Source organism: Nerophis lumbriciformis, linkage group LG21, assembly GCF_033978685.3.
Source record: "Nerophis lumbriciformis linkage group LG21, RoL_Nlum_v2.1, whole genome shotgun sequence".
Lineage (NCBI taxonomy): Eukaryota > Metazoa > Chordata > Actinopteri > Syngnathiformes > Syngnathidae > Nerophis > Nerophis lumbriciformis.
Genome location: NC_084568.2, coordinates 43,972,501 through 43,986,447, shown reverse-complemented (window position 1 = coordinate 43,986,447; position 13,947 = coordinate 43,972,501). Strand labels below are relative to the sequence as shown.

Here is a 13,947-nt window from a genome sequence, read left to right as displayed (position 1 = left end):
ATATTACAAGAAAAATTATTTAAACTTAAGGAAAAAAAGATACAAGAACAAAATTGTAATTAAATGACAGTTATATTATTAAATCGTTTTTATTATTTAAAATTATGTTATTATATTTACAATAATTACATTTTAATTCAATGTGAAAGTTTAATATTCCCCCCCAAAAGATTGAAAATTATATGTGAAAAAAACCCTATACCAGAATAAAATTGTCATTAAATGAGAAAAAAATGTTGTTAAAAAATGTTAAATGTTTAAAAAAACATTACAAGAATAAAAGTGTAATAAAATGGAAAAAGCTATAATTTTACAAGATTTTTTTTTTCTAATTCTGACAAAAATATTTTACAAGAATTACATTTGAAGTAAAAGTGAATACGTTTTAATATTTACAGAAATTAATATTCAAAATTATATTTTAAAAAAACTTTGCAAGAATAACATTTTGATTAAATGAGATGAAGGTTGTTCCAAAAAACCAATAAAAAATGATGTTTAAAGAAAAATCATTACAAGGATACAATTGGAATCGAATGAGAATATTAAAATATTTTACAAGAAATACATTTTAATGTAAAAAAGTTTTAATATTTCAAGAAAGAAAAAACACTTATATTAGATCAACCTTTACAAGAATAATATTGTAGTTAAATGAGGAAAACTTGTTCCAACAACAAAAAAAAAAAATTCAAGAATATAATTGGAATTAAATAAGAAAAAAGTTGTAATATTACAAGAAAAAATGTTTTAGTACTTGACAAAAAAAACAATCCAGTAACTTACTTTAGAGTTGTTTGTATATAGCTTGTGTACTATGCAAGTTGATACATTATTATTACAAGATGCAAGATAATTATGTCTTTCATGTACATTCAAGCATCACAGCGTGGGGCTGCACGAGTGCTGCCAAACACCCGGGGGAGCTGCGGTTCTTATTAGCAAGCCCAGACACCTCCAAGACTCCTTTATACAAGAAAATAATCATGTCACTTATTAGGTAAATCAATGATAATCATCTAAATGACACATGAAATATACATTTTAAGATGATGAATTAAGAAATAAAAGGACTTATTAATATTATGTTTATGGACACCACAACAATGACGTGTAACGCCACATTCATGTCAGCCCCTCTACAGTATAGTGTCGTGTAGCTACTTCAGGGACCACACACACACACTCACACACACACACACACACACACACACACACACACACACATCTTAGATATCTCCTGACCATGAATAAAAACAACATCACCTGTCCTCAGCTTGTCTGAGCGTCCAATCAGCCAGAAGCCTTTTGGTTTGTCTGCCTCCACCCTTCTCCTCTTCTGGACGTTGTTGCCCATGTCTGGGCAGACCCCTAGAGGGAGTCCGCTAAGTCCACCATCGTACGTCTTGTCCCCCAATCTGTCCCTGCACCGATATCATCGCTGCTGAATCACCGCTGGTATCACTGACATCATGGCTCCCCAGCAAGCGATACTGCTGCTCATCCAGCTGCTGAAGACGCGGCAGAATCCCGTGTGTGTGTGTGTGTGTGTGTGTGTGTGTGTGTGTGTGTGTGTGTGTGTGTGTGCCCCTCCCATCTGCCTGCTGCGGCTCCAAAGTGTATCATTCCCAGCTGATGGTGCTGGCAAAAGAGATGATTTAGACGCCATAAAAAGTGTTTAATGAAGCAAAAGAGGGAAGATGTGAATAATGTTCTTTAGTGTTGGCAAACACACTCTTCAATAGGAGACAACTGATTCGTCCGTTCCAGTGTCAAACCGTCCCCCTCACATCGTCCATGTGACCTTGTAGGCAGAACCTTCCTAACTGCCATTTAAGTGTAAAAATAAGCTAGCCACCCCAGCATCACCGTAAACAAGATTCTAGCTGTGTGAAACCTCTCACCTATGTTGAGAGTCAAAATGAAGCAGGATCAACTTTAACCTGTGTCCCTTCGGCCATATTGTACTGAGAAGCCAGGACACTATTTGCAACACTGTAGTATGTCCACTATGTCATCATTGCCCTCCTTCTACACAACTATTTCATTCACCTGTAAAAATAAGTTAGTGTATTGTAAACAAGTGTAAAAATAACTTAATATGTTGTAAACAAGTGTAAAAATAAGTTGGTGTATTGTAAACGTGTGTAAAAATAAGTTAGTGTATTGTAAACAAGTGTAAAAATAAGTTGGTGTATTGTAAACAAGTGTAAAAATAAGTTGGTGTATTGTAAACGTGTGTAAAAATAAGTTAGTGTATTGTAAACAAGTGTAAAAATAAGTTAGTGTATTGTAAACAAGTGTAAAAATAACTTAATATGTTGTAAACAAGTGTAAAAATAAGTTGGTGTATTGTAAACGTGTGTAAAAATAAGTTAGTGTATTGTAAATAAGTGTAAAAATAAGTTGGTGTATTGTAAACAAGTGTAAAAATAAGTTGGTGTATTGTAAACGTGTGTAAAAATAAGTTAGTGTATTGTAAACAAGTGTAAAAATAAGTTAGTGTATTGTAAACAAGTGTAAAAATAGGTTGGTGTATTGTAAACAAGTGAAAAGTTAACTTAGTGTATTGTAAACAAGTGTAAAAATAAGTTAGTGTATTGTAAACATCATGTGTAAAAAATAAGTTGGTGTATTGTAAACAAGTGTAGAAATAAGTTAGTGTGTTGTAAACAAGTGTAAAAATAACGTAATATGTTGTAAACAAGTGTAAAAATAAGTTGGTGTATTGTAAACGTGTGTAAAAATAAGCTAGTGTATTGTAAACAAGTGTAAAAATAACTTAATATGTTGTAAACAAGTGTAAAAATAAGTTGGTGTATTGTAAACGTGTGTAAAAATAAATTAGTGTATTGTAAGCAAGTGTAAAAATAAGTTGGTGTATTGTAAACCAGTGTAGAAATAAGTTAGTGTTGTAAACAAGTGTAAAAAATAAGTTGGTGTATTGTAAACAAGTGTAAAAATAAGTTAGTGTAGTGTAAACAAGTGTAATAATAAGTTGGTGTATTGTAAACAAGTGAAAAGTTAAGTTAGTGTATTGTAAACAACAAGTGTAAAAATAAGTTGGTGTATCGTAAACAAGTGTAATAATAAGTTGGTGTATTGTAAACAAGTGTAAAAATAAGTTGGTGTATTGTAAACAAGTGTAAAAATAGGTTGGTGTATTGTAAACAAGTGTAATAATAAGTTGGTGTATTGTAAACAAGTTTAAAAATAAGTTAGTGTATTGTAAACAAGTGTAAAAATAAGTAGGTGTATTGTAAACAAGTGAAAAGTTAAGTTAGTGTATTGTAAACAAGTGTAAAAATAAGTTGGTGTATTGTAAACAAGTGTAATAATAAGTTGGTGTATTGTTAACAAGTTTAAAAATAAGTTGGTGTATTGTAAACAAGTGTAAAAATAAGTTGGTGTATTGTAAACAGGTGTAAAAATAAGTTAGTGTATTGTAAAGAAGTGTAAAAATAAGTTGGTGTATAGTAAACAAGTGTAAAAATAAGTTGGTGTATTGTAAAGAAGTGTAAAAATAAGTTAGTGTATTGTAAAGAAGTGTAAAAATAGGTTGGTGTATTGTAAACAAGTGTAAAAATAAGTTAGTGTATTGTAAACAAGTGTAAAAATAAGTTGGTGTATTGTAAACAAGTGTAAAAATAAGTTGGTGTATTGTAAACAAGTGTAAAAATAGGTTGGTGTATTGTAAAATGTAAAAACAAATAAGTGTATTGTAAACAATAAACAAGAGACTCAGCAGTGAGGACACACAGGAAGGAGTCCTGTGTGTGCCTAGGAGGCCAGTCTCTTCACATTAGTCATCTTTTATCCTTGACTGGTCACAGCAGACATCTTGTACTGTGCAACCGGGACGCTATCAAGTTCCATTTCCTGTTCTATGGTTATCATCACACTTTTTCCATAAAAAACAGCCAGGGTTTATAAAAGTGTAAAAATAAGTGAACCGCCACCAGTAATGTCACGGAGGGAACATTCCTGTGTGTGCCTAGGTGGCGAGTCTCTTCACAACTTTATTATTATTATTATTATTATTGACTTCATCTTACTTATTGTGCTGAGCAACCAGGACGGCGCCTTCAATATTGCCACCATCAACTTCCATTTCCTGTTCTATGGCTATCCTCACACTTTGGTGCTACACAAACACAGCCAAGTTATACCTATTACAAACATGTACAAGTACACACGTTTGTACCACTGAGGTGAAGTATTGCCATTTTGTACTGAGCAGCCAGGACAGTCACTGCTGTGGGCTATTACCACTGACAATCCTTTTAGTTCTACTTCCTGTTCTATGGTGTTCACCACACTTTGTCTAATGAGTCACATATGAACATGAATATTACACATGAACTACCTTTTAGTTCTACTTCCTGTTCTATGGTATTCACCACACTTTGTCTAATGAGTCACACATGAACATGAATATTACACATTTACTACCTTTTAGTTCGATTTCCTGTTCTATGGTATTCACCACACTTTGTCTAATGAGTCACATATGAACATGAATATTACACATGAACTACCTTTTAGTTCTACTTCCTGTTCTATGGTATTCACCACACTTTGTCTAATGAGTCACATATGAACATGAATGTTACACATGAACTACCTTTTAGTTCTACTTCCTGTTCTATGGTATTCACCACACTTTGTCTAATGAGTCACATATGAACATGAATATTACACATGAACTACCTTTTAGTTCTACTTCCTGTTCTATGGTATTCACCACACTTTGTCTAATGAGTCACATATGAACATGAATATTACACATGAACTACCTTTTAGTTCTACTTCCTGTTCTATGGTGTTCACCACACTTTGTCTAATGAGTCACATATGAACATGAATATTACACATTTACTACCTTTTAGTTCTACTTCCTGTTCTATGGTATTCACCACACTTTGTCTAATGAGTCACATATGAACATGAATATTACACATTTACTACCTTTTAGTTCTACTTCCTGTTCTATGGTATTCACCACACTTTGTCTAATGAGTCACATATGAACATGAATATTACACATGAACTACCTTTAAGTTCTACTTCCTGTTCTATGGTATTCACCACACTTTGTCTAATGAGTCACATATGAACATGAATATTACACATGAACTACCTTTTAGTTCTACTTCCTGTTCTATGGTATTCACCACACTTTGTCTAATGAGTCACATATGAACATGAATATTACACATGAACTACCTTTTAGTTCTACTTCCTGTTCTATGGTATTCACCACACTTTGTCTAATGAGTCAAATATGAACATGAATATTACACATGAACTACCTTTTAGTTCTACTTCCTGTTCTATGGTATTCACCACACTTTGTCTAATGAGTCACATATGAACATGAATATTACACATGAACTACCTTTTAGTTCTACTTCCTGTTCTATGGTAATAAGAGTGTTACTAAAACAACTCTCTCCTTTGAGTCACACATTAAGAGTGTTACTAAAACAACTCTCTCCTTTGAGTCACACATTAAGAGTGTTACTAAAACAACTCTCTCCTTTGAGTCACACATTAAGAGTGTTACTAAAACAACTCTCTCCTTTGAGTCACACATTAAGAGTGTTACTAAAACAACTCTCTCCTTTGAGTCACACATTAAGAGTGTTACTAAAACAACTCTCTCCTTTGAATCACACATTAAGAGTGTTACTAAAACAACTCTCTCCTTTGAGTCACACATTAAGAGTGTTACTAAAACAACTCTCTCCTTTGAGTCACACATTAAGAGTGTTACTAAAACAACTCTCTCCTTTGAGTCACACATTAAGTGTGTTACTAAAACAACTCTCTCCTTTGAGTCACACATTAAGAGTGTTACTAAAACAACTCTCTCCTTTGAGTCACACATTAAGAGTGTTACTAAAACAACTCTCTCCTTTGAGTCACACATTAAGAGTGTTACTAAAACAACTCTCTCCTTTGAGTCACACATTAAGAGTGTTACTAAAACAACTCTCTCCTTTGAGTCACACATTAAGAGTGTTACTAAAACGGCCTTCTTTCATCTCCGTAATATCGCTAAAATTTGTTCTATTTTATCCACTAGCGACGCTGAGATCATTATTCATGCGTTTGTTACGTCTCGTCTCAACTACTGTAACGTATTATTTTGGGGTCTCCCTATGTCTAGCATTAAAAAATTACAGTTGGTACAAAATGCGGCTGCTAGACTTTTGACAAGAACAAGAAAGTTTGATCATATTACGCCTATACTGTATATACATATATACATATGTATATACCTATAGTGGCTCACCTGCACTGGCTTCCTGTGCACTAAAGATGTGACTTTAAGGTTTTACTACTTACGTATAAAATACTACACGGTCTAGCTCCGTCCTATCTTGTCGATTGCATTGTACCATATGTCCCGGCAAGAAATCTGCGTTCAAAGAACTCCGGCTTATTAGTGATTCCCAGAGCCCAAAAAAAGTCTGCGGGCTATAGAGCGTTTTCTATTGGGGCTCCAGTACTATGGAATGCCCTCCCGGTAACAATTAGAGATGCTACCTCAGTAGAAGCATTTAAGTCCCATCTTAAAACTCATTTGTATACTCTAGCCTTTAAATAGCCCCCCTGTTAGACCAGTTGATCTGCCGTTTCTTTTCTTTTCTCCTCTGCTCCCCTTTTCCTTGAGGGGGGGGGGGGGGCACAGGTCCGGTGGCCATGGATGAAGTGCTGGCTGTCCAGAGTCGGGACCCGGGGTGGACCGCTCGCCTGTGCATCGGTTGGGAACATCTCTGTGCTGCTGACCCGTCTCTGCTCGGGATGGTTTCCTGCTGGCCCCACTATGGACTGGACTCTTACTATTATGTTGGATCCACTATGGACTGGACTCTTACTATTATGTTGGATCCACTATGGACTGTTAGGGCACTCCTGGCCCGGCTTCCCGTGGCTCCCCGAAGGATGAATGGTGCGGTATCCGGTCTCCTCCTGCACCCACGCTCGCTCGATCCGATCGGCTCCTGGCTGGTTCCTATCGTTGGTTTGGAGGAAGAAGCTTGCCGTCGTCGCTCCTGCTGTCCCCGCCCCCGGAGGCGCGGGGTGGATCACCGCCACCTGCGGGCTGTGTGTCGGGCCCCACCCGGATTAATTGCGGCCTTGGACGTGCTGGCCCCCGCCAGGTTCGGTCTTGTGAACGCAAGATCTTTGACAAACAAAACTTTTATCCTGAAGGATTTCTTCACTTCCCGCGGACTGGACTTCCTCTGTGTGACGGAGACATGGCTGAGAGCCGGTGAGTCCGCCCCTCTTAATGAACTTCTGCCTTCGGAGTGTTCCTACTTTAATTCCCCACGGCCGTCCGGTCGAAAAGGAGGAGGATTAGCAGTCGTTTTTAAAAATGACTTTAAATGCCGTCAGATCCGCCTACAATCCTCTTTTTCAAGCTTCGAACTGTGCATGTTTGAACTGGGTCTTTCTGATGTCGTCCTGTGTGCCGTCATCTATCGACCACCCAAGTACCACAAAGACTTTATAACTGACTTTTCTGAATTTCTGGCTGAAATCCTGCCCAAATATGATCGTGTCCTTATTGTGGGTGATTTTAATATTCACACCTGCTGTCCAGATGAGCCGCTTTCCAGGAGCTTCCTGAATATAATCGACTCATTTAACTTTGTACAGTCTGTGTGTGGTTCTACACATGAACGCGGGCATACACTCGATTTAGTGCTCTCGTATGGTTTGTGTGTTTTTAATTTGGACATTTGCGACGCTGTGTTCTCTGATCACATGCCGATCCTGTTTGATATTGCCACGCAGTGTCCAGTTAAATTGTGCGCACCGCCCCAACGCTCTCGCATGTTTAATTCTTCGTCTCCTGCTCGGTTCTCCTCTATTTTTTTGACTCTTTGTGATGATAATTCTGCAGCATCTGTGTGTCTGAATACTGAAGAGTTGGTTTCTGGGTTCAACTCTATCTGTTCACAAACACTGGACACGATCGCGCCTTTCAAATGCCGCCGCGCTAAAGCCACGCCTCAGCCCTGGTTGAATGACGTCACTCGGGCTGCCAGGCGCGTATGTAGAAGAGCAGAGAGAAAATGGAAAAAAGACAGGCTGCATGTGTCCTTTGCCATTTTTAAAGAAAGCCTGTTTTCCTTTCAGATGACTGTAAAAGCAGAAATGAATATATATCTATCTCAGATTATATCTTCTAACTGTAACAACCCCAGAGTTCTGTTTAAAACTATTAACACTGTCATTGATGCTCCCAAATCTGCTGGTTTTGATGCTTCTTTTGAATTCTGTGAAAATTGTCTCCATTTTTTCACTGACAAAATTGTGTCAACTAGAGCCAGTCTATCTCAGCCTTCATATGACCCTTCTGTTCCCCTGCATTTCTCTTCTGTTTTCCATCAGTTTGAGCCGGTGTCCTTTTCTTTTTTAAGTGACACAGTTAGTCATATGAAGCCCTCTGGTTCTCCTGCAGATGCCCTCCCACCTCGCCTGTTTAAGGAGGTACTTGCTACTATTGGATCAAGTGTCCTTAACATTATCAATAGTAGCCTCTCTTCTGGAATAGTTCCAGTAGAGTTTAAACATGCAGTGGTACGACCTCTACTTAAAAAACCCAGCCTCGACCCCTCTCTCCTCTCTAACTTCAGACCTATCTCTAATCTTCCATACATTTCCAAAATATTAGAGAAGGTTGTCTACAGTCAGTTGCTGCCCTTCTTAGAGGATAATGGTATCACTGAGCTGTTCCAGTCCGGTTTTAAAGCCCTCCACAGCACAGAGTCAGCGCTTCTAAAAGTTTTTAACGATATCCTCCTGTCCACTGATTCTGGTAAATATGTTGTCCTGGTGCTTTTAGATCTGTCTGCTGCGTTCGACACCGTCGACCACGCCACCTTAATCACTCGTCTTGAGAACTGTGTGGGCATTAAGGGCGCCGCCCTCAACTGGTTCCGGTCGTACCTAACCGACAGGAGTTTTTGTGTAAAAGTAGACAGTTTTATGTCGTCCACAGCTCCTTTACCACATGGGGTCCCCCAGGGTTCAATCCTTGCCCCAATTTTATTTGCGCTTTACCTTCTCCCCCTTGGTTCTATTTTTAGGAAGTACAGTATTGCATTTCATTTTTATGCCGATGATTGCCAGATTTATTTTCCCATGGCACAAAATAACACGGTTCAAAGTCTTATTGACTGCCTGCACGACATCAAAGTCTGGCTTTCAGCTAACTTCCTGAGCCTAAATGAAGACAAAACAGAAGTTATGTTGTTCGGTCCAAGTCGCTCTCCCTCCCCCAACGTTGACCTCGGCACTCTGACCCCGTATCTCAGCGACTCTGTCACAAACCTGGGGGTAAAGTTTGACTCAGATTTTAAATTCGAAAAACAAATCAGCAGCGTCGTTCAAAAAAGCTTTTATCAATTACGCCAAATAGCGAAAGTGAAACCGCTTCTATCAAGACATGATCTTGAGAAATTAATCCACGCTTTTATCTCGACTCGTCTTGATTACTGTAATGCCCTGTATGTTGGCATTAGCCAGGCCTCCCTCGCCCGCCTGCAGCTCGTGCAGAACTCTGCTGCTCGTCTGCTAACACAGACCCGCAGACGTGAGCACATCACCCCTATTTTAGCGTCCCTTCACTGGCTCCCTGTGCGTTACCGAATACATTTTAAACTCCTTTTATTTGTTTTTAAATGTCTAAACAACCTCGCGCCAACCTATCTCTCCGACCTCCTTCAGCCTTACTGCCCCACCCGATCCTTAAGATCAGCCGATCAGCTGCTGTTGACGGTCCCTGACACAAGGCTGAAGCTTAGAGGTGACAGAGCTTTCGCCGTTGCTGCTCCCAAGCTCTGGAACGACCTACCCCTGAGTGTTAGACTCCTCTCTTCCTGTTTTTAAATCTCTCTTAAAAACATACTTTTATTCCATGGCTTTTAACACTGAGTGATATCCATCCTGCAATGGCGCCCCATAATACACCTGCTGTGATCCTGTTTTTATGTTTTTATGTTTTTATTAATTCTATTTTAATTATTTATTTTTTTATCATGTTCTGTTTGTGTTGTGTTGTGTTTGCTCGGTACTCGTTTTATCTTTTAACCTGCTCATTGTACAGCACTTTGGCTACCCCTGTGGTAAATTTTAAATGTGCTTTATAAATAAAGTTGATTTGATTTGATTTGATGGACTGGACTCTTACTATTATGTTGGATCCACTATGGACTGGACTCTTACTATTATGTTAGATCCACTATGGACTGGACTCTTACTATTATGTTGGATCCACTATGGACTGGACTCTCACACTATTATGTTAGATCCACTATGGACTGGACTCTTACTATTATGTTGGATCCACTATGGACTGGACTCTTACTATTATGTTGGATCCACTATGGACTGGACTCTTACTATTATGTTGGATCCACTATGGACTGGACTCTCACTATTATGTTGGATCCACTATGGACTGGACTCTCACAATATTATGTCAGACCCACTCGACATCCATTGCTTTCGGTCTCCCCTAGAGGGGGGGGGGTTACCCACATATGCGGTCCTCTCCAAGGTTTCTCATAGTCATTCACATCGACGTCCCACTGGGGTGAGTTTTTCCTTGCCCTTATGTGGGCTTTGTACCGAGGATGTCGTTGTGGCTTGTGCAGCCCTTTGAGACACTTGTGATTTAGGGCTATATGAATAAAGATTGATTGATTGATTGATTGATTGACTTTGTCTAATGAGTCACATATGAACATGAATGTTACACATGAACTACCTTTTAGTTCTACTTCCTGTTCTATGGTATTCACCACACTTTGTCTAATGAGTCACATATGAACATGAATGTTACACATGAACTACCTTTTAGTTCTACTTCCTGTTCTATGGTATTCACCACACTTTGTCTAATGAGTCACATATGAACATGAATATTATACATGAACTACCTTTTAGTTCTACTTCCTGTTCTATGGTATTCACCACACTTTGTCTAATGAGTCACATATGAACATGAATATTATACATGAACTACCTTTTAGTTCTACTTCCTGTTCTATGGTATTCACCACACTTTGTCTAATGAGTCACATATGAACATGAATGTTACACATGAACTACCTTTTAGTTCTACTTCCTGTTCTATGGTATTCACCACACTTTGTCTAATGAGTCACATATGAACATGAATATTACACATTTACTACCTTTTAGTTCTACTTCCTGTTCTATGGTATTCACCACACTTTGTCTAATGAGTCACATATGAACATGAATGTTACACATGAACTACCTTTTAGTTCTACTTCCTGTTCTATGGTATTCACCACACTTTGTCTAATGAGTCACATATGAACATGAATATTACACATTTACTACCTTTTAGTTCTACTTCCTGTTCTATGGTATTCACCACACTTTGTCTAATGAGTCACATATGAACATGAATGTTACACATGAACTACCTTTTAGTTCTACTTCCTGTTCTATGGTATTCACCACACTTTGTCTAATGAGTCACATATGAACATGAATGTTACACATGAACTACCTTTTAGTTCTACTTCCTGTTCTATGGTATTCACCACACTTTGTCTAATGAGTCACATATGAACATGAATATTACACATTTACTACCTTTTAGTTCTACTTCCTGTTCTATGGTATTCACCACACTTTGTCTAATGAGTCACATATGAACATGAATATTACACATTTACTACCTTTTAGTTCTACTTCCTGTTCTATGGTATTCACCACACTTTGAGTCACATATGAACATGAATATTACACATTTAGAGAGCAGAAAAGCTCCAGTAAATGTGTGAGAGTGCAAGTGTTGTGTAGTTAAAAGGAAGTTTTGTGCGACTAGTGAAGCATTTTAGGCAGACGGCGTAATAGAAAGGATGAGTTGTGAATATGACACTGTTGATCAATAGTTGTGAATATGACACTGCTGATCAATAGTTGTGAATATGACACTGCTGATCAATAGCAGCGCTCCACATCATGTTCTGTGGAAGTGAACACAAGAAAATGGCAGAGAGTGAAAGGAGAGACATGGTGATAAAAGAGAGAAGAAAGATCCCTGCATTAAAGAAATGTTTACTCCCTGAAGGAGTCCATGACATCACCGTGCAGCATTGACATGGAGAAGCACACCAGCATCACCACACCCTCAGTGTGTGTGTGTGTGTGTGTGTGTGTGTGTGTGTGTGTGTGTGTGTGTGTGTGTGTGTGTGTGTGTGTGTGTGTGTGTGTGTGTGTGTGTGTGTGCCCCAGATACAGTGTGATCAAAGCACAGCAACTCACTGTGTGTGTGTGTGTGTGAGAGACGGCATGGTAGTGGTTGTCAAGGTGACCAGCACACATGACGTCATCATATGTATGATGTTTAGGTGCTGAAAAGAAGGATGCAATGATGGATCAATAGTTGTTGTGTGTGAACTGATGGATCAATAGTTGTTGTGGGTGAACTGATGAATCAATAGTTGTTGTGTGTGAACTGATGGATCAATAGTTGTTGTGTGTGAACTGATGGATCAATAGTTGTTGTGTGTGAACTGATGGATCAATAGTTGTTGTGTGTGAACTGATGGATCAATAGTTGTTGTGGGTGAACTGATGGATCAATAGTTGTTGTGTGTGAACTGACGTGACCTTGAACATGAACCATCTTATTGTACATAGACGCGGCACTGCCCTCTGGTGGCGAGCACGGGCTGTTACAGCTGGAGAAAAGTCCCTTCAGTCAACTTTGTTACAAATAAATGAAACTAAATGATTAAAAAATCCATAAAGTAACGAACTATTTAAAAAGATTAAAAAAACATGTTAAAACTGAAAAATTAAATATTTCTAAAAAATAATTAAGGTTGTATTTAGCCCTAAATACTAACCAAAATATTATAAAAATAAATAAAAGAAGGAATACATATCAGCATACTTGCCAACCCTCCCGGATTTTCCGGGAGACTCCCGAAATTCAGCGCCTCTTCCGAAAACCTCCCGGGACAAATTTTCTCCCGAAAATCTCCCGAAATTCAGGCGGACTCAGGTCCTCCACAATATAAAAAAGTGTACCTGCCCAATCACGTTATAACTGTAGAATGATGGAGGGCGAGTTCTTGGTTTCTTATGTGGGTTTATTGTTAGGCAGTTTCATTAACGTCCTCCCAGCGTGGCAACAACACACAACAACAGCAGTCACTTTTTTGTATACCGTAAAGCAGTTCGTCTGCCGTAAACAGCAATGTTGTGACACTCTTAAACAGGACAATACTGCCATCTAGTGCATTTGATGAAAGCACTTTTGTGCGTGCCACACAGCAATGCATCATCAGAGAGGGTGTTCAGCATGGTTCGAAAAATAGTGACAGAGAATAGAACAAGGATGGACAATTCAACAATGAGTAGATGAGTTATGTGTGTGTGTATATGTGTAAATAAATGAACACCCGAAATTCAAGTATTTATTTTATATATATATATATATATATATATATATATATATATATATATATATATATATATATATATATATAAATAAATAATAAAAAATATATAGTAAAATAAATTTAAAAAAAAAATATATATATATATATATATATATATATATATATATATATATATATATATATATATGAAATACTTGACTTGGTGAATTCTAGCTGTAAATATACTCCTCCCCTTTTAGCCACGCCCCAACCACGCCCCCGTCCCACCCCGACCACGCCCACCCCCACCCCTACCCCCCACCTCCCGAAATCGGAGGTTTCAAGGTTGGCAAGTATACATATCAGTTTATACTAGAATTAATCAATTGTACTTTTTATTAACAGTATATTGCCCTCATTAAGGAACCAAATTGTTTTGTGCAATATACACACATTTATATATGTCTATAAATTCATTATATATACATATATGTATACA

The 13,947-nt window shown here is 37.9% G+C and overlaps 1 protein-coding gene across 3 annotated transcripts in view; it reads right to left on the bottom strand.

Annotated features, from left to right (window-relative positions):
* nhsl3 (NHS like 3) overlaps positions 1-13,947 on the bottom strand; it is a 44,766-nt gene that overhangs the window by 25,494 nt on the left and 5,325 nt on the right. The window contains exon 1 of one of the 3 annotated variants that reach the window (XM_061982323.2): positions 1,267-1,517. The exons of the other annotated variants lie outside the window; for them this stretch is intronic. Within the exon in view, the coding sequence (XP_061838307.2) occupies positions 1,267-1,357 (91 nt within the window). The 5' untranslated portion in view covers positions 1,358-1,517. Of the gene's footprint in view, positions 1-1,266; positions 1,518-13,947 lie in introns of those variants that run through there. 3 annotated transcript variants of the gene reach the window in all.